Here is a 26,929-nt window from a genome sequence, read left to right as displayed (position 1 = left end):
ACACCATCCACCTCCTAGAATTGACAAGGGGAGTAAATATGCTTCCAGCAAATAACAACTCAATAAATGTTAGAGCAGTGTTGATGCCACAGATTCAAGGTAGAGGATATATAAAACAACTCTCAAAGATTCCAGAGGAATCAGAAACACTGCTTCAACTATGGTTAATGATGATTCTCTAAAGTAGTGCTTCCTAAAGATGAGTACAATTTTAAAAAGGGGAGAGGGGTTGTGATTAAATCCATTTAGGGAATGTGTTAAATAAAGTTTAGCAGATTCTGACTAGACAATTTTAAAAAGCTATGTGTCCATGATTCTGCAAGAGGCCATCAGAATACATGGTTTCCCACACTTTAATGGAGCATCACATGGGACTAATGACCTGCAGAATCTACTCTGGGGAATGCTGCCAGAGGAAAAGGAATAAAGACTCGGAGTTCCTGGCAAGGTACACTGAAGACTGTACTTTTGAACTGAAGAGGAATGAACAGGTACAAACCTTCAAAAGTTCTCCCAAAGGGAAAGAATGTACATTTTGGGTGGACACTTAAGTAGTTTGATTATAATACTACCCCCTGAAGAATTTCATGAGATGTTAAGAAAAAAAAGAGTTACCTCTGTATTTTGCTTATGACGTGTACTCTTGCAGTGATTTGTCATTGCTTTTTCACCTGAGTAGAAGAGGGAACAAATTGGACAGAAGAATCCAGCCTTCGGTACAAGAAAGTCCAAATCTAGAGGATGGCAGAAAGAGGGGGGAAGAGAGTGGAGGAAAATTAATAATTTATCTATAGCTGTGTTAATTTATCTAAACACAACAAACGTGCTAATCACAATATATATTTACATATAAACATAATATATACGGCTATGTACCTAGGGATCAAGAGCAATTAAGCTTTTAATCACAAAACCAATGTCTCTATCTTTGAATGGATTCTATAATATTCCAGAGCCTCCAGGATACCATGACATTACTTCAGAATAGCAATTTACTGGAAAATAATCTAAAAGCCTTTGAAATAAACCTTTTTGGAATCCTATTAAAATGAATCAAGAAAAAAAGAGGCAGAACGATGGATAACTGCTTGAGGAATATGCTGGGTAAACAAATATGGTGCTCCTTAGCTCATTTTAGCTGGCCACAAAACAGTTTGCCAGCCAAGCTTTTCAGCATGGTCTATTTAACTGAAATTTCTGCCTGGGCAAGTATAACTCAATTCTTTCCATAGCAGCAAATGAAGTACAGGAATACAAGAAGAGACATTTCCCAGAATGCAAAAAAAACCTTGCTAGGCCTAATAAACTGTCTTCAGAAATGCCAATGTGAATTTCTACTCTAAATAATCATCTAAGCAAGGTTACTGCATTAGTTATCTAAACAACAGAACGCTTACTACGGTACTGAACTTTTATTTCATATGGAGAAGGAAAAATGTCATGTTTATTTTTACCTTCGGGAACATCAGGTACCACTGATTTCCCTAAAGAATCCTCAATCTTCTTACGTTTTCGTTCTGGTTCTGAATCCTTCAATGCAGATTCTTCATCAACTAAAATCATTAAATTTTCAAGGAAAAAGTTATTCAAAATAGACTTACAGCCTATAAACCTAACATCAGATAGTCCCTGCCTTCAAAGATTAACTTATGGTTCATCTCTCTAAGTAAACCTTCCTTGGTTAATCCCACTTGACCACAATTACAAGATTCTTCAATGTTAGGAATAAATGGACAAAAGCTAACAGCATATTTTGTTTATATATTGCTCTCAAAAGAACTTAAATGGTAATGGAAGAAGCCCAAGTTCTATAATTACCGTCAAGAGTTAACTAGAGTATGTTAAAGGGCTGGGTTGGGCTGGGTTGGGCTGGGAAAGAGTGTGGATTAAGGAGAAAAAGACATGGGCAGAAAATAATTCTGATGCAGTGTACTGAGGCTCTTCCAATCAGGAAAAACTGAGCCTAAACTGACAGATAAGACCCTTGTCAGACAGAATCGTAAGTGAAATTACAAATGTTAAAGCCCCGCAAAGTAATATGTGAGAAACATTCAATGTTAGCAGACTCTGCATAATATGATCTTGGGGGAAAACAAAAATGGGAACTGGTTCCAAGCAATCCTGGTTACCCTCAGTAGCTGTAATACCTTACTGTTACTGTGGTAGTTGACAAATCTCCTTCACATATACACCATCTACTTAGCATTTATCTTGTGTGAGATAGGCAGGTCAAATCATCATTATCCCTATGTCTTCAGAGACGGAGAAAGCAAAACCAAGACACAAGAAACTATAGGCATGCCCAAGGTCGCAAGGCTTGGACAGAGGCTAGAACCAAAGCTTGTGACTTCAAGTTCAGTGTCTCTCCATGCAACTGGGCCACTCTTCAACAAATATGAGGGGATGGACAGGAACTATGAAATCATTATTCCTGGTGTCTTACAAGTCATCAAGTCCTAAAGAGTCAATTAAAAAAGGCTCTCCCTTTTCTTGACTTGATTAAAATAGCCTGTAGTCTCTTCCTACAAAAGTTTATTCCCTCACCAGAGTAATAATAAACTTTCTCAAACATATTTGCTCCAGCTACATTTATCTTGTAATATTAAAAATATATGTTATATAAAATTATTTAAATAGATTAGAACAATTATTTTAGGTTTAAAATTATTTAGAAAATTACTTTTGCTTCTGCTAGGTCCTTTTGTCAAATGTATTGTCCATTAACAGAAATAAATTGTTATATAAACAGTATATAAGTCATCTTTATTCTTCAGCTGAGATGAGGCAGTTCTAGACAAGCTGGTTGTTGCAAACAGAAATCCTGGGAGAAAAACACTCATATGAAATCATGCTAGGAGCTATTTGTCAGATTACCAAACTACTAACTATAGCTTTGTATCAAGGAGAAGTTATGGAGAAGAACACACAAAGAAGGAAGAGTACCCACTTAGCCATGGGAGAGAGCTTCAAGAAAGACATGAACAATAGTAACGAATAATGCAGAGAGGTCAAATAAAACCAAATTAGGAAGAAAAGAAAACAATAAATCAAGCTGGGGGGGGGGGTTCTCTGTCAACATCAATTTCAGGAAGGTGAATTAGAAAGAAGTCAAAATACATTCAGTTTAATGAGAAGTGAAAACAGGTGATTCCTTCCAGATATTTCGCACTGAAAGCAAAGAGAAGGGGTGGGAACCAGAAGGATTCCCAAGTTAAGGGCATGTTTCTTTTTTTTTTAATGGGAAAGACTTGGCCATATTTTATATGTGAGGTGCCACGGTAGATCAAATACAAGTTGGTAGACAGGGGAGATACTCTATTTGCTCTGGTAAATGGAAATGAAAGCAAGGTTATCCAGGGAGGAATAAGCTGGGTAATGCAGTAGGTGATACAGAGTGGGGAAAAGACCCCTATTATATCTGGTTAGGAAATGAGAAGAAAAGAGGCCTAGAACAGACTGTGAAGCAGCACTAAGGGCACAGCTTAGATCAGATTCAATGAACTTGGACTGGATCACAGTTGGTAGTTTTTCCTTAAAGACAGGACAGAAAAGCAAGAGGGCAAGGAGGGTACATCAATAAGAATGGTACAAAGAATACCTTGTAGTGCTGTTTAAAGTCATCCTAGTAGTTGATTTTTTGCTTTAACTCTCTGAATCAGTTAACTTGAGACATGGAACTGTGTGTTTTTTCTTACCCTTTTTATAATTTTGCTCTGAATATAATAGACACAGTGACAAATATTTGTTGAGTGACTAGAGTATTCACTCTCACTAGACACTGATCCTTATTTGTTTCAACATAAATTTTATCAATGTTTAAGACACCTTGTTTAATCCATTGGCTAGCTGCTTGGCAGCCTCCACAAAGCAAGGGATCTGGGCCCACAAATAAGAATTAAGCAATGATTTCTACTTGAGGCTGCAACATGGTCAGAATAATCTTTTGTGTATCATTTCCACAAAATTGTCATGTTTTATTGTCATATTCTATCATAAAAGGACTGCCTCCTATTCTGTTATCCCATTCTATTATATTCCATTATCTTCAAGTTACAAAGACAAAAATCTTTATCCAGGTAAGGCTGCCTTCTCTGCCTCACCCCCCCCCCCCCACTCTATTTCACTGCTTTTCTACTTTTCTTCTTAGATGGTAGACCTTTGGAATTTCAATGACCACCTTGCGTTGTGTTACTTTCTACACTCCTCCCCACTTCCATCAATCCTGCTTTACCTTCACTAATTTGGAAGGCCTCTTCACCTTTCACTGGTTCTGTCGCAACAGCTCTTTCCGATGGTGGTGTTTTCCCAATTCTAACTCTCTTGGTTGGCGTTTTAGCTTTAAAGAGAAAGTCTAATTTATTGCTATAGTAATAGCATGCCATTCTTAGTTCAGAAATTATTTTGATCTTCCTAAAGTGAGCTAAACCTATTACTCTATACCATCAAAATATTACTTGACAGTGAAATGGTACCTTTACAAATTTTTCTAAATCCTAAATCTAAGGAAAAACTGGGAAGCAGTCTGGTATAACATCCTTCTATTCATCAAAAGCTGTGTTTTCCAGTAACACAAATATACCACTTTCATTCCAATTCTAATTTGGGCACTCTAGTTTGCTTTCCAGCTTTGTCATCTTTTCTTGAGGTATGATAACTCGGGACAAAGTCTGCTCTATAGTTAAAAGAAATCTGTGAACTTGCACACATTTCTTTGGATAGTATCACTGGCCATATAACTGCTTGTTGACTTCTTATATTAACACAGGAAAAATTATTAGTAATGCTGCAACATCTATTTTAAAAATTGTAAATGAAATCCCCTCATAAAGCAGAAAAACTACCACTTCTAAATACCTACCTGCTAAATGTCTTTCAATCATGGTTTTCAGATCTTCTTCCATAACATTCTCATTTATTGGACCAATGTGGGACAAGGCTTCAAGCTTCATCTTCTTTGTGTCCACAGCTCTCTTCTTTCTATCCCCCCTTTTATCTGTGGGATGGTCATTTTTGCTTTGTGCTAATTCAACTTTTAAATCATTGTCTCCATCTTCCTCCTCTCCAACTTCATCAACAGTAACAAAATTAAGCTCTTCTTTAAGGTTGTTAAAATCTGCCAGGGAGTCTTCATCCTCTTCAGTTACTTCATCCAAAGTCACTAAATGCAAATCACTGCTGTCATCCTGTATCTCATCTACAGTAACTAAGGTAGAAGGGTCTTCAGGCATCTGGGAAGAAATGAACCCAATGGGATCCCTTCCAGTATTTCCCTCATCTCCTTTAGTATTTAAAGTGGTAAAACTTAAGTCTGCCGATTCATTTAAAGGTATCTCCTCAACTTCTCCAATTTCATCCACAGTTACCAAGCGTTCCTGTTTGAGGAGATCTTGCTCTTCAGCCACTGACAGTACAGTAACATCTTTAGGTTCACTATGGGAAATGCAATCATCTTGATCAATTAACTCATCTAACGTAAGAAGTGAATTTGAATTTTTTACCATTTCTTCCATATTTATTTCTTCTTCATCAATTACTTCATCCACAGTGACTAGAGCTTGTGCTAGATGTGCAGCTCCATCTTCCTCTTCCCCAATCTCATCCAATGTTACAAAAGATAATTCCCCCTCAACAACACGAGGGGCAGAAGTTTTCCCCTTCTTCTTCTTTAAGTTAAGTTCAGAGGAAGGGGTATTTTTCAGAGCTTCTTTTCTTTTTCCCTTTAGTGGGTTCTGCTTGGCTTGAAAAGGATTTACTTCTTCTATAACCTCATCTACTGTGACAAATTCATCCAAATTAAATGGAAATGATGATTCCTGTTGAAAAGATTAAAAAAAAAAAATCACAGAACTGTGAACAGAACCAGATACCAACAACTGGTCAGGTTCCAAATAATCTCAGTAAATGTGCATGAAGGATCATCTGTGAGAATTTCAGGGCAAAGAAATTTCCTATAGGCTGAGAGAAGCTAGTTTTTAAAGCCCCACAAATGAATCAGCTCTAATTCATAATAAACAACACCAAAGGTAAAATCTTAACAAGATCAACCTACTTTCACCTTTACTTAATTTCAGTAAGATTACAATTATTTCCTAAGTGATATACGAGTTTTGAAATATGAAACACAAAAATACTATACTTAAAAGCACTTACCAATTACAACAATGTAAAGAATTTACCATTCCCTGTTAAATGTTACCTAACAAGTGTTCTAGGAGACTTATCAGACTATTAAAAGTACCTCAAATGTAGCCGGAAAGTAAATAGCTAAGTAGATTGCTCCATTAACCAATTAAGATATACAGCATTAATATGAAGTTTATTCTTACTAAGTAAGACTTAATGTCAAATACAACTGCATTTGGAAAAAAAAAAAAAAAACACAACAACAGTATGTGGGACGCCTGGGTGGTTCAGCCGATTAGGCGTTCAACTCTTGATTTCAGCTCAAGTCATGATCTTATGATTGTGAGATCAAGCCCCATGTTGGCTCCACACTGAGCATGGAGCCTGCTTGGGATCCTGTCCGTCTCTCCCTCTGACCCTCCCTCACTTGCACACACTTTCTCTCTTTCAAAATTTAATTCTAAAAGAGACAGAGACAGAGAGAGAGAGAGAGAGAAAAAACAGTATCTGTAATTTGAAAAATGGTGTTAATACTGAAGAAAATAATCCCCAACAGGCCTCCTACAAACTTAGTATGCTATCAACAATCAATTACTAGTATATATAATGACATCAGAACATACACTCAGTAAGGGGGTGGGGGAGGGAATGGACATGTAAGCATTTGTAATACCCACTTATTAAGACAACAGAAATAACTGTTATCCTTACTTCTGCTTCTTAAACTACTACCATTTCTCCTTGCCCTGAATAAAATAGGCCCCAAATCATCCCTTACCAGGGGAAAAAAATAAAATGACTTAAAAAAAAATATTTTATGCATGGTAGGAAACCTAAAATATCAAACAACAATAACAACAAAAAGAAGACATTTATTTGGCAGTAGAACTTAGTACCAGGAAAGTAAATCTTAAGAGCCCATCCAGTTAGGTTAAATTGAGCATCTCAAAAGGAAGACCTGTTTGCAAGTTCCACAGAATGGCAAGGACCCCAGTCAAACACCGGTCTTCTTTACATATGTGCTTTTATTCTGTTTATAACCTATTGCCATCAATATAAGATTGGAGGGATTTTCCTATTTTAATTCCCTTCCTACCCCTGCCTAATTTTTTGCCCTGCACCATGAACACAAACCATTTAGCCTAGCTCAAGGTCAAAAAACAAATTGGTGGTAGGGTCAAAAAAAAAGGTATCTCATTCCTGTCCCTTGCTCTGTATCAAACTGACTATTACAGGAGAGACACAAGTTACACCACAGATGAACTCTTCTGTTGAAGGACAGAATAGAAGGCTTAATGTTAGTGACTTGTTTCTTACCTCTTTAGATTTGGAACTTCTACCAGTGGTGCCTTTAGGATTCTTAGTGTTTTGCCCAGCCAAAGTCTGAAACATTAAGTAAAAAAATATAGAAAAACAGAATTTACAACTATGTTATTAATGTCCTTAAAAAAAAAAAAAAAAAGAATCCAAACACCAAACAATATCCAAACACATTTAATTATGCAAACAGTTAACAGGTATAGCACACTAAGTCAACAATCATTTAACAGTACAGGCATCATCTCTGTAAGCTGTAGTTAAATTGTTTTATTGATCTTTTCTTCCCTATAGCCACAATGTCTAAGTTGGGCAATCAGTAAGCTGATAAAGGAAGCTTCACTTTAAGAAAGAAAACCGTTTCCCATTCAGAAGCAGAGTGCTAAGTCACCTCAGGACATTCACTGCAGAATTTTTTTTAAACCAGTTATATTTCTGACCACATTTTATCCAAATAACGTTTTTCAAACCTGTTAATAAATTACTAACTTGAGCTTATTATTTAAATGTCTATTGGCTTAACTCGATGGAATCATTAAGAGAAACTGAGTTTGGGAGTGGAGTGAGGAGATGAAAGTACAAAACAAGATTACATCTCCTACTCCAAAGCTACCACAGCAGAGCTATTTCAAAGATACACTGAGCCATTCTTCCTACCCTCCTCACCTTATTGTTGCTGTCATCCCGTTTCATGATGGAAGGTCTAGCCTCTGTTTCCTGAGATTGTTTTGTAATATCCCTGTAATCCAGTTTAGAATCCTTGCCTTGCAGGGCTGAGATCCTTCCACTGCCTCCTCTGGTAACACCGCAATGAGTGGGTCTGAATTTATTGCTGTTTTCAGCCAAGCCTGACCTGGCACTTGGAGGTTTAAGGAGACCCAATTCCTTGGCTGAAAGTTTCTTTTCAGCATTTATTTGATCTCTGAGTACAGATTTTAGAAAACTTTTCTGGTTTTCAGATTTTGAAGCTGTAGCTTTTGCCTTTGGAGAGGAGACCATACCAGCCTTGATGCTTGATTTAGTGCTAGATGTATTTGATACAGCCAACATACTAGTTTTACTAGTTTCATCAGGCTTGTTGGCCTGACCCATTCCTTTATTTGGGTATGCCTTGATCACAGCATTTTCTGCAGGCTTTTCTTTCACTGCTGCCATAATCTTTTCCAACTTCTCTGCAACCATCCTAGCATCATTCCTTTCAGCCTTTTCTGTTCCTATCTGCAGATCCATTCTGGTTTCCTTACTATTAATTTCATTCTTCTCCTTTTCATCCATGTTACTTTTCTCAGGAATTCCTTTTTTGTTCACTGCTTTCTCATCCCCAATGGCAATTCCAGGTACTAAGGCCACAACACAAGGAGATGGTACTATTTCTGAAACAGTTTCGTGTTTGTCCACTTCAGCTACAGCTTCTATCATAGACTGTGTAATCCCAGAAAAGAAATCTTCTGCTTCAGCTGGAGATTCTTCTAGAATTCCTTTAATGTTCCTTTCTTCTATAAATGCACTGTCAGATGTAGATAATTCTGTTTCAGGGTTAATAATTTCTGCCTCTTCCTTCTCAAAGTCACTGGTATACACCTGCTGATTTAAAACACACTCCTCTACATTTTCAGTAAATAATTCAATACTGATTGGAGTGGATGCTACAAGAGGAATTTCCACTTTGACCTCTTCTCCTTGAGTTTCAACTTCCAACGTTTCAATAGCAAAGTCAGAGTCACATAGTGCTTTTTCAGGTTCCTCCACACAAGGTTCTTCCAGCTGTACAGAAGTTTCTGTTTCAATGTTGGGAACAGTTTCTTCTTCAACCTCACTAGGTTTAACAGAGGGACTATCAGCTGCTGTTTGCACCTCACTTTCATCAACTGGACTGTTTTTCAAGTCAGGGCTAAAAGTATTTAAAAACAAACAAAAAAAAGAACACAAACAAAAACAAACAAAAATCAAACTATGATGAGAATTCAACCATTATAAATAATCCTGTTGATGCCAATTGTTAAGACTTCCTGATGCATTAGTAATAAGCACTGGGAAATCCAGCCAATAGGCATTAAAATGGTAAAGATGTTTTGACATAAATATGTAAACAATATAAAATTTTTAAAAAGATCCTCCATTGCATTGAAGATTTCTTCTTAGTTCAAAGGAAATAATGACAAAACTATGATCACTGATAAAATTCTTCTAACCAATTTTTTCCTTCTGGGTCACGTTTGCACTAGACATGAGAAGGCTGAATGTGAGACATCTCAAATTATTAAGATCTTCCCAAGAGTGCTAACTAAAATAATAAAATATATGTATAGTTCTACAATGAAACTAATAATCCATGCATTGAAATTTAAAATTTTAAGTGAATCTTACCTAAAATGAACAGAAAAAGAAACTGGTAGGGAGGAAGGCTATGCTCTTAACCATGTCAACTCTTTTTTTTTTTTTTTGGATGTGAGACAGATTTGTTTTTCCCAAGAACTGTATTTATTACTAATAGTAATACGTAAAAGAAATCTTTCTTTGGAAGTATCTTTTAAATACTCTATTGGATTCAAAGTAAGAGGTAAAACTAATAGAATCACCTTAACATAGAGTATGTGCCTTTGGCTACCTGAGTGAGAAAGTACATATTAAAAGAAATCTTTCCAGTTACAGAAGAATAATTTAGAATTCTGAAGTCTTAAGTAAAATTGTTCAGAAGAAATGGAGAAAATGCATGGCAAGTATATATAATTGATCTTTTTTCACTGTGGTCTTCCTAAATCCAAAGTAAACAAAAGTGTATGTGATTCTGTAATTCAACTTCTTTCACTGAGACAGAGACAGAATAACTTTTCATATTAATGTTCCATAGATCAGAGGTTATCTTGAAGAATGACAAGGAAAATCTGAGCTTCCAAAGCAATGCTATCAAAACAAATCAAATGTAACAAATACATCCACTTAATTACATTAGAAGCAGTACATTAGAGGAAGACATCAGAATGCCATTTCAATACCTCATAGTAAAGAATATTGGTTTTTTTCTTCCTAGTTTTCAAGGAAGGAGGGGATGAGACATCTGCTCGATATGATTCTCAGAGGATGGCTATATATCTTTTAGTTAATGCAAGATGAGGCGTATCAGTGTCCTAAGATGTTAACATTTCAAAACTTTGGAAAAAGTAAGTGCTACCGTATCAGGGTCTAATCATTTGAGACAATAAACTGGTCTTCCCCTCTAAAGATGGTTAAGTTTAAACTTCCAAAGGAAAAAAATGTTCTAAGAGATTGGAGAAACACCTCTTGATGAAAAGTTATAAAGGCAGAATTTGAGAAATTTAAGTTCAAAAGTCAGTAACGACAGACTTTAATCCGTATGTATTCTATTCATTTATATAACCTTCCTTTATATGCTGAAAGGGTTTAAAACTTTTTATTTGAAATAATTCACATCCCTTATATTCAAAAATACCAATGGCTGATTTTAAGGGTTCCAAATCCTTCGAACTAGTCAAAATAAAACTTGTGGCCAAGTACAAATATGACAAAGATAAGAAAAACTTGTGACATTTAGTTATAGCAGTTATGTAAATAATTGCTTCTCAAAATGTAAGCTTTCATTTTTAAATTTACAAGACTCATTTTCAATAAAGAAGATTAAATTCAAACTCCTGCCTCATTATAGAACTAAACCATTAACACTAAAGGCTTTATAAATTAGAGCTATACAAAAACACCAAATCTACTGAGCTAAAGGAAAACAATGGAGACGTTGATTCCTGGCTCTAGGACATAGTAAGTCCTTCCACTTTACCATATTTAAGGTTTGTCAAAAAAAAGCCATTATCTTTTATACAAATCACTATGCAGTTCCATACTTCAGAGAGCATGGACCTACTTAGATAAATGGCTTAATACGACGTTTGTTTATATGCATTTGTCTTTTAAAATTATAGTGCTTTCTTCATAGATTTCATTTACCAAAAACTAACATCTAGTTTTCTGGCTAATATGGGAAAAAGCCTCCGTGTTCATCAAGTTAGCCTGGAGAGTCAATTTGAGATGTCAAATAAATGAATTATTAACACCGAAGTATGAAAAAAAAAAAAAAACCCTTTTAAAGATCAAAGGAATACACAGTCAAGTTTTGGGAAATGGCACAAAAAAGAAATAGGAAAGACATCCAGGATATAAGTATCTAATTTCCAACCCTGTCCCACTTCCACCTCCCCATAAATACCAGGGTTTCAAAACTCAAAAAAAGCTGGACATGAGAACAAAGGTTAATACCATACCCTACACTTTGCGAGAAACTTTAGACTACAATTTAACAATACTGAAGATTAGTATTTACATTTCAGAGGGCCACTGGGAAGTTCCCAACATTATTAACGAGTTGGTGAAAACTGCACCTTGCATCCTTAATCACATGGTAAGTAAATAATGTTTACATGGGAGGGAATGAGAACAGGCAAAATGTAGAATATTATTAATACATCCATAGATTTCCTTTAAAAACAGGAAATACATTTAAATACATTAAACTAATTATAAACAAAATAATCACATCAAGATGAATTAGCACTCAAAAGTGCCTCAAAAACAAAAACAACACAAGCACCAGTATTTTCCCAGGATCACTTTACTCCGATAAAGAAATGTGAAGTATTCAGGCCCCATCCCACGTCTTTTTCTCTAATGTATGTAAGTCAGAAAAAACTGCAAAACGGAAATTAAGTTATTAGTACTAGAATTTTAAAAGTGAATTTTATAAGATTAAACAACTATCTGTAAATTCATTAAGAAGTATGTTTGGGGTGCCTGGGTAGCTCAGCTGGCTGAGCGTCTGACTCTATTTCAGCTCAGGTTATGATCTCATGGTTGGTGGGTTTGAGCCCCACACCAGGCTCTGGCTGACAAAGAGACCACATGGGATTCTCTCTCTATCCCCCTCTCTCTGCCCCTCCCCTGCTCACACGCACACAGGCTCACTCTCTCTTTCTCTCAAAAATAAACAAACTTAAAAAAAAGAAAGGATAGGGGCGCCTGGGTGGTTCAGTGGGTTGAGCATCCGACTTCAGCTCAGGTCATGATCTTACAGTCTGTGTGCATTCGAGCCCTGTGTCCGGCTCTGTGCTGACAGCTCAGAGCCTGACGCGTGCTTCCGATTCTGTGTCTCCCTCCCTCTCTGCCCCTCTACTGTTTTACACTCTGTCTCTCAATCTCTTTCTCTCTCAAAAATAAAATAAACATTAAAAAAAAATTAAAAAAAAAAAAAAAGATCTTTGATTTTAAAAGGTGAGTCAAATAATGAGAGGAAAAAATGACCAGAACACAGACAATAGCTGTTCGTGCAGACCTGAAACTATGTCAAATGAAATACATAAGATGAATTTTTGGAAGAGCCTACTCACTTAATCAGCCAGAGTTAGTGTGGCCAAACTGTAGGTCTACCTATATTACATGTGGCATTACCACTCAATAAGCCCTTTGTGGGCTTCTATATTCAACAGTGCTGTTGGCATTACGTCTTAGACATGTGAACATAATTGGTATTAATAATGTACAATTTAAAAAAGTCTGTACTGACACGTACAGCAAACCTAATTGCTTAAAGTTACCAACATATTTTGAAGTACTCTTAATTACCTTTATCATTTAAAAGCGTCATGTAAGAATTACTAAGACAAACTGAAGCAACTAGTGGCTCAGTCAGGTGAGCATCCCACTTCAGCTCAGGTCATGATCTTAAAATTAGTGCATCAAATAAAACAAAATATCCATATTTAAACACTTTCAAAATGCTCTTTCAAACTGATAAGCTCTTACTATAAAGACTCTAACAAGGGCAAATCACTTAGTAGTAAAAAGGGAAAAGAATTCTAAATCAGTGATTCTCAATGAAAAGCAGTAAAAAGAAGGTAATTAATTGGTTGAGGCAAAAGTGGTTATAAGGGTGAGAAAGTTACTAAGAAGAGGGTGTATTATATATAGTCTAAATAAGACTGGGAGTCACTAGTTTGTATAAACACATAAGAACAAGTTTTCATCTTTTATCCAAGTTTTCAAACATTATTTTGTTTTATAATAAATATCCTTCCCCCAGTTGTTTTCAAAAAGTATCAAAATACATACTGAATACTTTCTTTTTTGGTTTTAAGTCAATGAAATTTTATTACTGTGTTTAACTTTTCTGGGATAGAAAAATCTAACAAGAATACTGATAACAGAAATTGAGTTGTTCAAGAGTCCTCGCGAAACATTTCATAAAGAAGTCATATTTGTGTATTTAATTCAAACTGAGTTTACATATTTGGTTTTTCTAAAGTTTCAGTAAATACCTTACAGAGACTAAAAAACAAAACAATGCTCCCTCAAACAGTCAGAAAAAAAACAAAAAACAAAAAACAAACCAAAGACACACAAACTGCCCCACACTTCATATATATAACACAAAATGGACATGGAAGATACAAACTTTTTGCTACAAGTGAACAATTACTATAAAAGGCAGAAACAAAATTCAGTAATTAAATACTATGCAAAAATGACAGCAAACTTAAAGCAACATACCTTTCTTTTCCTAGTTCTGGGTCTTTGTCAGCTTGAGCCTGTAACACAATTCCACATTTCATTAGAGGCTATTCTACCGGATTTTAAATATTTAACCCATCAGTGCAATGTTTTCAGTTCTTAAAATCTAAGCTAAAGAAGCAAGACCACATCTTAAAAATAAAACAGTTTTCAGTGTCCACTTTAAATTTCAGATTCTAGAATTTTCTTCTCATTAAAAAGCCCTAAGGTAGGTTATAGAGAATAAGTGACACACAGAAATTAATCACAGAAAGTCTCAATGTTGATACAAACAATAAACTTTTTTAACTTTAAAAGCTTAGAATTAACTGCCTTTTTTAAAAGAATAAAAACCATCAACATCTTCATTGTGCAATTATTATTTAAAAAAACTACTTATAAGAAAGACTACTGAGGATGGCTGGAAGGGTGTTGGGTGGGGCGAAGGGCTAAATGGGCAATGGGCATTAAGGAGGGCATTTGTTGAGGGGTGCCTGGGTGGCTCAGTCGAGTGAGTGTCCAACTTCAGCTCAGGTCATGATCTCATTGTTCATGGGTTTGAGCCCCGCATCGGGCTCTGCACTGACAGCTCAGAGCCTGCAACCTGCTTCAGATTCTCTGTCTCCCTCTCTCTCTGTCCCTCCCCTGCTGGTGCTCTCTCTCTCTCTCTCAAAAATAAGCACTAAATAATTATAATAATAATAATAATAATAATAATAATAATAAAAAGGAGGGCACTTGTTGGGATGCACACTGTGTTGCTGTAAGTGGTGAATCACTAAATTCTATTCCTGAAATCATTATTACACACATGTTAACTAACTTGGATTTAAATAATAGTAAAAACAATCTTAAAAAAAAAAAAAAAAGGCTTTCTATTCAAAACACCTAGAAGTGCTGAGCAAAATTTAACAATAATCCTTTTAAACATGTATCTAAACCACTAAAAAATAATGTCCTAGGGCCCAAAATGGAAGTTAAAATTCAATGTGTATGGGGTCACCTGGGTGGCTCAGGTCATGCATGATCTCATGGTTTGTGAGTTTGAGCCCCGCACTGGGATCTCTGCTGTCTGGGCAAAGCCCACTTCAGATCCTGTCCTCCTCTCTCTCTGTCCCTTCCCTCCACCTCCCACGCATGCGCGCTCTCTCTCGCTCTCTCTCTCAAAAATAAAGGAAGTTTTGGGGTGCCTGGGTGGCGCAGTCGGTTAAGCGTCCAACTTCAGCCAGGTCACGATCTCGCGGTCCGTGAGTTTGAGCCCCGCGTCAGGCTCTGGGCTGATGGCTCAGAGCCTGGAGCCTGTTTCCAATTCTGTGTCTCCCTCTCTCTCTGCCCCTCCCCCGTTCATGCTCTGTCTCTCTCTGTCCCAAAAATAAATAAACGTGGAAAAAAAAAATTTATAAAAAATAAATAAATAAATAAATAAATAAATAAATAAAGGAAGTTTATAAACAGATAGATAACATTCGACGCCTATGTAACCAACACTGGTCCAGGCACTGGACACATCAGTGAACAAAATAGCAAAAACGTCTGCTCTTTAGAGCTTATACATACTATCTATATGCTTTTTCTGTGGGAATCATGTGTATTCTGAGTGGGGAATTATCTTTCTCTGTATTTTGTCAGATTAAAAAGTGAAAATTATACTTTAAAGAAATTGAACAATGTGCCTAGAGAAGATTCCTGGTGTGGGTGATGGGAGTCCCAGGCCTTCGTTACTGGGGCATCTTGCTGGGCAGTCTACAGTGTAATGATACATAAAGATGAGAGTTGATAAGCGCCAATCACAGTATTTACAATCAATCTTCCCATTCACAGGAGAAACTTATGGGGGGGGGGGGCTGTATGACAGTAGAGGAAATCTATACCAGATACCCTTATTAGCTAGCTTGCTTCTTTATTCATAAATGAGAAAAACAAATGCACAACAGAAAGCAAGATAAGCATACAAAACAGACTGAAGATATTTCAGAGAACTGCAATCAGTTCCAACTGAAATCCACAAAATCAGTTACAGGTGTTACTTCCAGAAAGACAGAACACTAAAGAGGAAGACTTTCTTTGGGAAAAGGAACACACCAATCTTTATAAATTCACTGAGTGCTCTAAGCAGGATATATGAAGTCCCAAACCAAGATAAAACCTCAGAGGGGCTATCCTTGACAACCCTAAAATACACATTCGCCCCCATCTATTACTCTCTCTACCTTTTTATCTTGATTGGTCTCCATAGCACTTCATAGCATTTTTTACCACTTGACGTGTGTGTGTGTGTGTGTGTGTGTGTGTGTGTGCGCGTGAGTGAGAGAGACAGACACATACACACATACAGAGATTTATAGATTTATAGTCTGTCTTCTCTATTAAAATATAAGCTCCTTGAGGACTTGGGACATCAACTCCTCTGTTTACCCATGTATTCCAACACCTAAAATAATGCTGGCATATAGATAAGGCATTAGATAAATATCTGCTTAATGAATAAATGAATAAAAGCTGAAAGCCTTCAAAAGAAAAAAATACATGAGATATGATTAGAATCAGCTTTCTCCTTAACAATACAGGTTAAGGGGCACCTGGCTGGCTCAGTCAGTAGAGCATGTGACTCTTGATCTTGGGGTTGTGAGTTCAAGTCCCATGCTAATTGTAGAGAATACTTAAAAAAAAAAAAAAAAACATTACAGGTGAGGAGCACAGAATTCTCCATCTAGAAAACCTATCAATGAAATATGTAAAAGCAAAATAAAGTCAATTTCAAATATGCAGGGATTCAGAGTGTTTACTGTCCATACACAATTTCTGCGGAAAATTATTTGATGATGTAATCTAGCAAACAGAAAAGCAATCCAAGAGAGGAGGAGATACAGAATCCAAGAAATAACAGAAGTAACTCAGAAGAGCAATAAAAATAAAGTAAACATATACAGTTGCTTTACAAAACAAATGGCCATAAATTTAGAAAAGTCAGAAGAATCGCTCTAACAAGAGTAGATTCTATTCAACAAATAGTAATTAAGTTATATAACCTGAAGAACATGAAGACAATCATCCTTTTTCCTCTCAATAACAACCCCTACCCCAAACTACAGGAAATAATCCAAATACTGAAGAAAACAAAAACACAGCATCATTTTGAAAAACGAATGGGAATGTAAGAAAGTCACCTCCAACTGTACAAGATACTGTATTTCCTTCTTTACACAACCACCCTGATACTACTGAATTCTGTAGTTAGTATCTTTTTTTTTTTAATTTTTTTTTAATGTTTATTTTTGAGACAGAGGGAGACAAAGCTGAGTGGGGGAGGGGCATAGAGAGAGGGACACACAGAATCTGAAACAGGCTCCGGGCTCTGAGCTGTCAGCACAGAGCCCGATGCGGGGCTCGAACCCACAAACTGTGAGACCATGACCTGAGCCGAAGTCGGACGCTTAACCAACTGAGCCACCCAGGCACCTCTGTAGTATCTTCTTAATCAAGATATCAAAAATACAGATATTACTTTTTAGTACTTAGAATTAAGCCTTCATGCTTCATATGCAGGGGTAACTATAGTTACATAACTAAAGGTTGTAACGAACACCTGTGTAAGTAACATTACAGGTAACAAAAATGAAAGGGGGAGGGTGTTGAAGAGGGTAATACAAGGATGCTAATTACTTAATTAACTCATTATAAACACAGTAAATTAAAACCTGTCATTTAAAACATTTGGGGACATGATTTATTTCCATTTCCTAGTCTAGCTTTCATTACTTCTCATAGAGACTATTACAATACCTTGAAATTAGTCTACCTGCTTCAACCATCAATTTACCATTTTTTGAATCAATATAATGGACACTATGTGACATGCTCAAGACTACGAGGCTGTCTTATCAGTGGTGGAGCTAAGTCTTTGTTCTTATGTTCTTCAATTTAATAAGCCATAACAATAAGGTTCTGAATAAAAGCTTGGGAAGTAAAGTATCAATTCAGGCAGAGGTTTTTGATAATTTTCACTTTATTTTCTTTAGGTCTAAAGATGTGGGACTGTATTTTTAGAAAAATAATTTCTATATCATCAATGTTTACTATAATTCTGAACAATGTCATAACAAAATATCAAAAACACAAAATTTTAAAAATACAATATTCTGTTGAGATGCTAAAAACTTTTAAAATTGTTTCTGAAATTATCAGCTTAAACAAGTCACTCATATTTGTCTGAAATCAGTACCTACCACATGATACATTTACTTATAGATGCTCTATTTAATTTGGCTTTAGATGGTGGAATTGTATTTTTTCTTGAGCTAGCATATGATTTTTGGCACATTAATAAACAAAAAAAAAACCATGCAGACACCAAATATAGACCCTATTATTTACCTCCTATTATGGAGATACAATGAAACTATTACAGAAAACGTGTTAATTCTTTCGAAGGTGGTTTACTTATCATTTTCATACATGTATTATTACTGTGTAAGCCAATAATCTGTAACTCTTATGTCTTATACAAGAGTTTAAAATAAATTAAAGAAAGAAATAAACAAATTTCTATCAGCAAAAGGCCAAAATGGACCAAAAGTAGACTCTGCATTCTGGAGATAATTATGACCATGTTACATATATAGAATCATTCTACACATATGTCTGTAATAAGTATCAGAATGAACATGTTACATTTTTCAAAATTACTTCACATGACTAATTTAAACAAATTTATACTGCGCCATAAACCATGACAATTGGAGTAGTGATTGCAACACAAATTTTTAAAAGAATGTCTAAACTTAGTACCAATTTGACTACTCTCCAAGAATAATTCTTAAAAAATTTCCTTCAGAGTATTTCTAGTTTTGCAAGAATGACCTTTACAGTTTTTTTTCATTTTCTAAAAGCACAGAAGTTTATACAAAATAATCTTACCTCTGATGAATCCATCTTTGGAGATAATGTGCAGGTCAATACATGGTCACCTATGTTCTGTGGATTTTGTTTCAGAAAGCTATACATTGACTGAGCAGATTCAGGGCTATCTAACTGAAGAATTGCCTTTGGAGAAGATAAAAAAAAAATATTAAGTAGCTCCTAAAAACAAAACAAAACAAGACAAAACAAAACAAAACAAAACAGACCTAAAGTACAATTGCCATATGATCCAGGAATTCCACCCAAAATAATTGTAAGCAGGGACTCTAATGGACATCTGTATGCCCATGTTCATATCAGTGTTATTCACAATAGTCAAAAGGTGGAAGCAACCTAGTATCTATCAACGGATGAGTAGATAAATGAAAATGTGATATATGCAAACAATGGATTATTATTCAGCTTTATTTATTTTTATTTACTTATTTTGAGAGGCAGAGAGAGAGAGAGAGAGAGGCAGGCAGAGAGGCAGAGGGAAATTCCAAGCAGTCTCTGCACCATCAGCCTGGAGCTGGATGCAGTGCTCACACCCACAGAACCGTGAGATCATGACTGAGCTGAAACCAAGAGAGTCAGAAGCTTAACCAACTAAACCATCCAAGTGCCCCTATTATTCAGCTTTAAAAAGGAAGGTAATTCTGACATGTTACAATATATTCTGAAGACTTTAGACTAAGTGAAATAAGCCAATCGCAAAAGATCAAATATTGTATGATTCCACTTATGTGAGGTAGCTGGAGTAGTCAAATTCATAGAGATAGAAAGTAAAATGGTAGAATGGTGGTTGTCAGCAGCTAGGAAGAGGGGGAAGGGGGAAGGAGGAATTACTGTTTAATGGACAGAGGGTTTCAGTTTGGGAAGATAAAAAAAGTTCTGGAGATGGATAGTGGTAATGGTTGTTTAACAACATGAACATACTTAATGCCACCGAATGGAAACTTAAACAGGGTTAAAACAAAAAGTTCAACAAAAACACTTTCTAATTTTTATAAAGAATGGATATATTTTTCTTCCAGACTTCAAATGTGATTTCAAAGGTGAGGTAAATCTTCATTTCAAAGGAAACAAGAGAAAACAATCCTTAAAATGTTGCAAAATCAAGGCAAAATGGCAAAGTATGATAGGTATTTTTAAGAAATTTAAAGAATACCTACCAAAAAATTAAACTTATCAAAATTCCTTATGCCATCTGTCATGTCCCTTCCCTATGTCACACTATTTCTAAAGTATTTAACAATCTAACATGCTCTATGTATCAGAAGCATGTCAAAATTAGTCATCTACTTTTGATGAATTAGGTGCTTTTTCAGAAGCAAACATTCTCAACTCTGATATGAAATGCTACTTTTCTAGGTAATACATGCTTCACCAAAATCTAGTTTTTGGGGTACCTGGATGGCTCAGTCAGTTAAGTATCTAACTTCAGCTCAGGTCATGATCTCACAGTTCAAAAGTTTGAGTCCTGCATCAGGCTCTGCACTGACAACTCTGAGCCTGGAGCCTGCTTCAGATTCTCTATCTCCCTTTCTCTCTCTGCCCCCTCCTCCTCTTAGGCGCAGGCACGCACTCTCTCTCTCTCTTGCAAAAATAAACATTTTTCTATTAAAAATCTAATTTTAAGTATCTGAATTAAATATTAAACACAGAGGGCACAGCAAATGTAAAGAGGTTAACAATTTCTTTTAAGGAAGGAAGCCAAACCATGAAGTAAAGGGCTGATCATTTTATACTTCTTCCCATATAACTAAACAAAGAGACCAAACAACTCTCTATGTGTTTTACGGCTGGAAGGGACTTTAGGAACTATCTGGCAATACCTTTTTTCAACTTAGATGAACTTAGATGAGAACTAAAAGTGTAAGCCATCTCAGCCAAGGTCACAAAAGTAATTAAGCTTAGATGAACTCAAATCTGACAGCTCAGAGCCTGGAACCTGCTTTGGATTTTGTGTCTCCCTCTCTCTCTGCCTCTCCCTCTCTCGCTCTCTCTCAAAAATAAATAAACATTAAAGAACAAAAACAGAAACAAAAAGCTAGGAGTTCTGAGGAGAAAGTGATCATCTCTTGCTTCTTATCACAGCATAGGAAAAAATATGCTGATCTATCATAGTGCTGCTAAGAAATTAAATAATGTTTATAGGCGCTTCAGTTCAGAAGATGAATTATAAGTTGCAAACCCATGTGGCACATGGGTGGCTCAGTTGGTTAAGTATCTGACTCTTAATTTCAGCCTAGGTCATGATCTCACAGTTCATGAGTTTGAGCCCTGTGTTGGGCTCTGCAGTGACAGTGTGGAGCCTGCTCAGGATTCTCTTTCCTCTCTCTCTCTCTCTCTCTCTCTCTCTCTCTCTCTCTCTCTCTCTGCTCCTCCCCTGGTCACACTCCAAATCTCTCAAAACAAACAAACAAACAAACAAACAAACAAACAGCAAATCCGTAAAAGTACAGGGTTTAGTCATATATTCTCTACAGAACACACAGCTAAAACAGAAGGAGCCTCCTTACCTTGTTTTTGTTACTCATGAATACATGGTGATCTACTTTTCCAAACTGAAGTCCAACACAAAGTACACACTGAAGTCCATCTTCTGGTAAGTTATCAAGATGTACAAATCGATTGTAAATCTTATCTACATTTGCCTGTAGTTTTTTAAGAGAGAACACAGAAAAAGAAAAAGTATGAATTATTAAACTGTAAAACACAGATTAACAGTAAATTTAATTTTTCCGAGGTCAGATGATGTTCTCTCCCAAAGGTAAGAAAATGACTATGTGAGTGAAGACAGTGAGATCTTAGTTTTAGATTTCAGTAATCAATGAAACAATATACTGAAACACGAAGTATAATCTTTCTTTTATCAACATAATATTTACCCAACACTTAATATACCTAACCCACTTAATATGGCTCCAGTATCTGGAAAGTATTTCACATTACGGACTACCATGACCCTTTACTTTTTATTTGAACCAAGATAAAACCCATTGTATACTTCCATCACCTCAATATTTTAAAGTAAGTACTAAGGTTTTATTTATTACAGGTGAATAACCAATATTTCTACCAATTAAACAAGTGTAATAAGGTATTTAAAAGCAAATATTACCTCTGGGTCATTTTCTTTAATCAAGGTTGTAAATATAGCTTCCTAGAAAAGGCAAAATAGAGGGAAAGTATAAGTCTTCCTCATTCATATATTTAGTCAAGGCTTATAATAAAATAACCTATATGAATAAACATTAAGAATTATTTCATAAAATAAGAAGTCAGCAAAAGTTTTTAAAAAAATTTTCCTTCTAAAAATTTTTCTAAATTTTTCCTTCTAAAAATTTTTCCTTCTTCCTAAGCAAATTAGTCAAGTCCCACCTTAATACATTTCAATTCTTCCTATTCCCATAAGTACATCAAAGGTTAATAAGGTGGTGTCAGGGAGGACATTCAACTTCACATACAAGGAATAAGAGAATTACTTTAGCAGACAGTAAGAGAATTCAAATTACAAAGTGAAAAGTGTATAAGCAAAGTAGGGGATAAGGAAGAACAGAAATATAGGCTAGTAGGGGTACTGGGGTGGCTCAGTTGGTTAAGTGTCGGATTTTGGCTAAGGCCATGATCTCATAGTGGTGGGATCAAGCCCCGCTTCTGGCTCCATCATGGGTGTGAAATCTGATTGGGATTCTTTTGCCCTTTGCCCCCACCCCACATGCAACTCACACACTTTCTCTCAAAAAGAAAAAATGCCAAAAAAAAAAAAAAAAAAAAGGAAAGAAAGAAAGAAAAAAAAAGAAATTTAGGCTAGTAAAAAACAAACAGTGAAGAGTATTAAATGCACAGTTATTTAGTGCTGTTGAATTATAAAGAAGGCTAAGACTGGTATAAGACAAAAATGTCAAAGCTGGGAAAGGAAAGCTAATGGAACTTTATCTTCAGAGCCTCTGGTTCTTAACTTTGTTTTTCCTTTTCAAAAGAATACTGACACATATAAAACAATACCACCAATTACATCAGAGTGATTTTCAACAAAAGGTTCTCTCAAATTATATGCCATTTCCACTTTCCTCCAGGGATTCTAATAACTGTGCTTCCTAATAGATAACTGATATTATCTCTTAGCAGTTGATAATAAATGTTTATAAGCCACAGAGAAACAGTGAAGGGTTTCTACATCAGTTGAATTTGGACAGATTTGAATTTTATGTCAGTCTCATGACTTTGTGGTTTTAAGACACAAAACTAAAGTTAGAAGACATAAAGAACTACTTTTGTTGGGTCTGTTGTTTTTCCTTATTTATCAAGAAAGAGAGAGAGTGACAGAGAGAGGGAGAGAGAGAGAATCCCAAGCAGGCTCCGCACTGCTAACACAGAGCCAAACTCGGGACTTGAACTCCCAAACCATGAGATCATGACTTGAGCCAAAACCAAGAGTCAGTCATTCAACCAACTGAGCCACTCAAGCACCCCTGGAGTTTTTTGTTTTTTAATTTTTTTTAAGTTTATTTATTTTGAGAGACAGCACAAGTGGGGAGGGGCAGAAGGAGGAAGAGAGAGAAAATCCCAAGCAGGTTCCATGCTGGTAGCACAGAGCCCAATGCAGGGCCCGAACGCACAAACCATGACCTGAGCCACAATCACAATCAAACGATCAACCAACTGAGCCACTGAGGCACCCCTAGTTGGAGTTTTTAAGAAACAAAGCAATGATGGATGGGATGAAGAGAGAACAAACCCCAGAAATATTTATGACTTAAAATATACAAAACAGATTATGCGAAACCAGAGAAAACTCAAAAATAACATCTGGGATTCTAGTCTGGAGGGCTGATAACAGCAGTAACACGAGAACAGAGAGTTGTCGAGGCATCTGGGTGGCTCTTGGTTGGGCATCCTGTTCTTGATTTCAGCTCAGGTCATGATCTCATGGCTCCTGAGATCAAGCCCTAAGTCGGGCTCTTCACTGACAGCATGGAGCCTGCTTGGGATTCTCTCTCCCTCTCTCTCTCTGCCCTGACCCCACCCATGCTCACACGTGCTCTCTCTCTCAAAATAAACGAACATAAAAAAAAGAATATTGTCTACAGATAGTTTTCAACTCTTTTTCGATTCTAAAATATATGAGGGGTTGGATTCCCTCAATATGGAAGTAACTGTCAAACAATGGAATGGGAGATTATGAAGGAAAAGGAAGCTTTCTCAATGGCTCAAAAAAACATTAACCTGAAGAAGCAAGCCAGGAAACACTTAACAGACTACAATAAATCCAATTTAAAAATTTTATAATTTTGTAGAAAAACTGATGGGAAGTCTATTATTTACCTCATCTTTTATATTCATGTTTTCAGGAACCATACTTATTGAGAGCTGATTTCCATCCATTGATATTGGAAAACAGGTATAAAATTTTACCATAGAATCTGCACATTTTCTATTTACTTCCATAAATACCTGTTAAAATAGAAATTACAAGAACAAAAAAATAAATTTCTTAAGTTACTTTTTCTTGAAAAGATTTAATACTTAAGAGTCAAATAAATTGAATAACTTAGTAAATGTTTTAAAGAAAAAAAAAAGGCATTCCTCAAAAGCGAGGCCAACAGACTCACAATATTACAACCATAAGGAATGGATGACTGCATTTATAAGGCAATAGTAAAGAGAGAAATAAGAGTGGACATTCTAGTAAATGACATTAAGGAAAATCTTATTTATCTTATTCATTACTGTATCCTTAGTACCTAGAGTAGTATCTGGCATATAGCAGACATTTAATAAATATTTGTTAAGTAAATAAATTTAATGGTTGGTAAAATATGAGAAATATGAGAACTGAAAGAACCAAATTACCATGTTATTTTTGATTTTGCAGTTTTCCTAATTGTGAAATTCGTAGTTTCACACATTTTGGTTTTAATTTTCATCCCTGGCTAAATGAATAGGCTAAACATTCTTCTACATGTCTTGGAGTTAATGAGATAGAAATCTTCCATATATTTGTTCACAGCTGTAATTCTTTTTTTTTTTTTAATGTTTATTTATTCTTGAGAGAGAGAGAGCATGAGTGGGGGAGGGGCAGAGAGAGAGGGAGACAGAGAATCTGAAGCAGGCTCCAGGCTCTGAGCTGTCAGCACAGAGCCCCATGCGGGGCTTGAACTAACGAACTGTGAGATCATGGCCTAAGCCAAAGTCGGACGCTTAACCAACTGAGCCACCCAGGCGCCCCTATAATTCTTTTTTTAAAGAATTATCTCTTTGGCTCATTTGCCATTTTATTTATTGAACTTTTAATATTTTACAGCATAATGTGGGTATGAATCTTTGTTTCCCTATTACAATAATTAGAATATTTTTAGTTTTTAATTTACATCTTGCTTTATGTTCATTTTAAACCACAAATGTTTGAAATGTTTATATGACTGAAACTGGTATTTTTCTACATAATATCTAGAAAAGTATTAAATCTCCCAATAGTTAATAACTCTAGTCAACTCTAATCAAAATTGGGCAGATAAAAGTCTAGATTTTCTGTATTTGATTTTATATTTAAAGTATCTACTCATACTCTGGTATATGATGCAAAGTGTGAATCTGAATTATTCATTTCCAGATTCCCACAATTTCCCCTGATTTTAATGTACTCACATTAAAAAATTCTTTTATTAAAAAATCATTCCTGGGACGCCTGGGTGGCTCAATCAGTTAAGCATCCGACTCTTGATTTCAGCTCAGATCATGATCTCACGGATGTGAGATCGAGTCCCACACTGGGCTCTGTGTTGGGCGTGGAAACTGCTTAAAATTCTCTACCTGTCCCTCTTCCCCTCCCTCGCTCACACATACTCTCTCTCAAAAAAAAAAAAAACAAAAAAACTCTCCTTCCTTTTATTCTTTTTTCTAAATAAAAAGTTTTATTGAAATATAATTTATACATTATAAAGTTCACCTGTTTATAAGTGCAGAATTCATTGGTTTTCAGTAATTTATAAAGGTGTGCAGACATTCAAATAATCTACTTTTAATATAATGTGAAATTGCATGTAACTTGCATTCACTCTCCTCTTCCGTTTTCTTAAGCAAACTGGCTCCAACTACCATCAAACATATATAACCTTCCAAAGATCTCTAGTGATCACAAACTCCTTTCTAATGTAAGAACACCACTTCTAATCACCTGAGTGGTGTTTCCATTAAACTTTCCTAAAATCTCACCTCTTGTAAAGTACATTCCACAAGTTATAAACAATACATTTTGTTTTGAAATTACAAAAGTAGTATGTACTAATTCCTGAAAACTTGAAACACAAATATAACCTAGGTTATTCTAAGTATTGATGACATTTTTGTCTGAGAATGGTTACTTCCCATTTGAGTACAATTGGTAAAATACCAGGAATACTAGTAAAAAAGTGCTATGCAAGTTTGTAAGTCATTATAAAACTGCATTAACATATCGAAGATAAAATATTTTATTTAGACTAAAATTTTAGGCAAAATTTTGACACATTTATTAAGCCATCCTCCCCATCATAAAAACTACGTCAGATTACAATAACACTAAAATACGGGATATGTTTTATATTTTAAAAATCCCTTAGGTTGAGATGGCTTAATTATTTTGAGGTGCTGCCTTTAAACCCTTTTCTTTTCATTTTGTGAGCTTATTTTCAAAATGTGCTTCAGACAACATGAACAGCTATTATCAACGCTTACCTTTTTATGAGATGATAAAATCAAAATATCCTTTAAACCACCAAATGGTTTTACTAGGTTGTAAACTTCTTCTATAGAATATCCTTTATTAGGCAAATTAGAAATAAGTACCACACACATTTCCTCTGTTTCCTTCAAAACAAATTTAAGAGTTGACATTCAAATTTCTTTAACTGCTTCTATATTTACTTAAGTTTATGCTGCAGATCATTTGTTATGGTATTTAAACTGACTGCATTTAATACTAAATCTTATCACTTAAGAAGTCTGGTCCGAACCTCAAAAACAAAACAAAATGCAAATTTCCTCTCTT

The 26,929-nt window shown here is 35.6% G+C and overlaps 1 protein-coding gene across 16 annotated transcripts in view; it reads right to left on the bottom strand.

The window, feature by feature from the left end:
* ZNF638 (zinc finger protein 638) overlaps positions 1 to 26,929 on the bottom strand; it is a 139,236-nt gene that overhangs the window by 1,239 nt on the left and 111,068 nt on the right. For 7 of the 16 annotated variants that reach the window (XR_006301006.1, XM_043603632.1, XM_043603629.1 and 4 more), the window contains 12 exons: positions 26,617 to 26,748; positions 24,226 to 24,354; positions 22,019 to 22,060; positions 21,417 to 21,551; positions 18,910 to 19,035; positions 13,993 to 14,030; positions 8,107 to 9,331; positions 7,441 to 7,506; positions 4,859 to 5,813; positions 4,232 to 4,351; positions 1,455 to 1,553; positions 616 to 734 (listed from right to left, as the gene is read on the bottom strand). Coding sequence is in view for 15 of the 16 variants with exons in the window: in XM_043603632.1 (XP_043459567.1) it covers positions 616 to 734; positions 1,455 to 1,553; positions 4,232 to 4,351; positions 4,859 to 5,813; positions 7,441 to 7,506; positions 8,107 to 9,331; positions 13,993 to 14,030; positions 18,910 to 19,035; positions 21,417 to 21,551; positions 22,019 to 22,060; positions 24,226 to 24,354; positions 26,617 to 26,748 (3,186 nt within the window). In the remaining variant the exon portion in view is untranslated. The remainder of the gene's footprint in view (positions 1 to 615; positions 735 to 1,454; positions 1,554 to 4,231; positions 4,352 to 4,858; positions 5,814 to 7,440; positions 7,507 to 8,106; positions 9,332 to 13,992; positions 14,031 to 18,909; positions 19,036 to 21,416; positions 21,552 to 22,018; positions 22,061 to 24,225; positions 24,355 to 26,616; positions 26,749 to 26,929) is intronic. The other 9 variants (XM_043603639.1, XM_043603634.1, XM_043603635.1 and 6 more) reach the window with 4 other exon arrangements.

Source organism: Prionailurus bengalensis, chromosome A3 (genome assembly GCF_016509475.1).
Source record: "Prionailurus bengalensis isolate Pbe53 chromosome A3, Fcat_Pben_1.1_paternal_pri, whole genome shotgun sequence".
Classification (NCBI taxonomy): domain Eukaryota; kingdom Metazoa; phylum Chordata; class Mammalia; order Carnivora; family Felidae; genus Prionailurus; species Prionailurus bengalensis.
The sequence above is the reverse complement of the archived record's forward strand: the minus strand, read 5'-3'. Positions and strand labels throughout refer to the sequence as shown.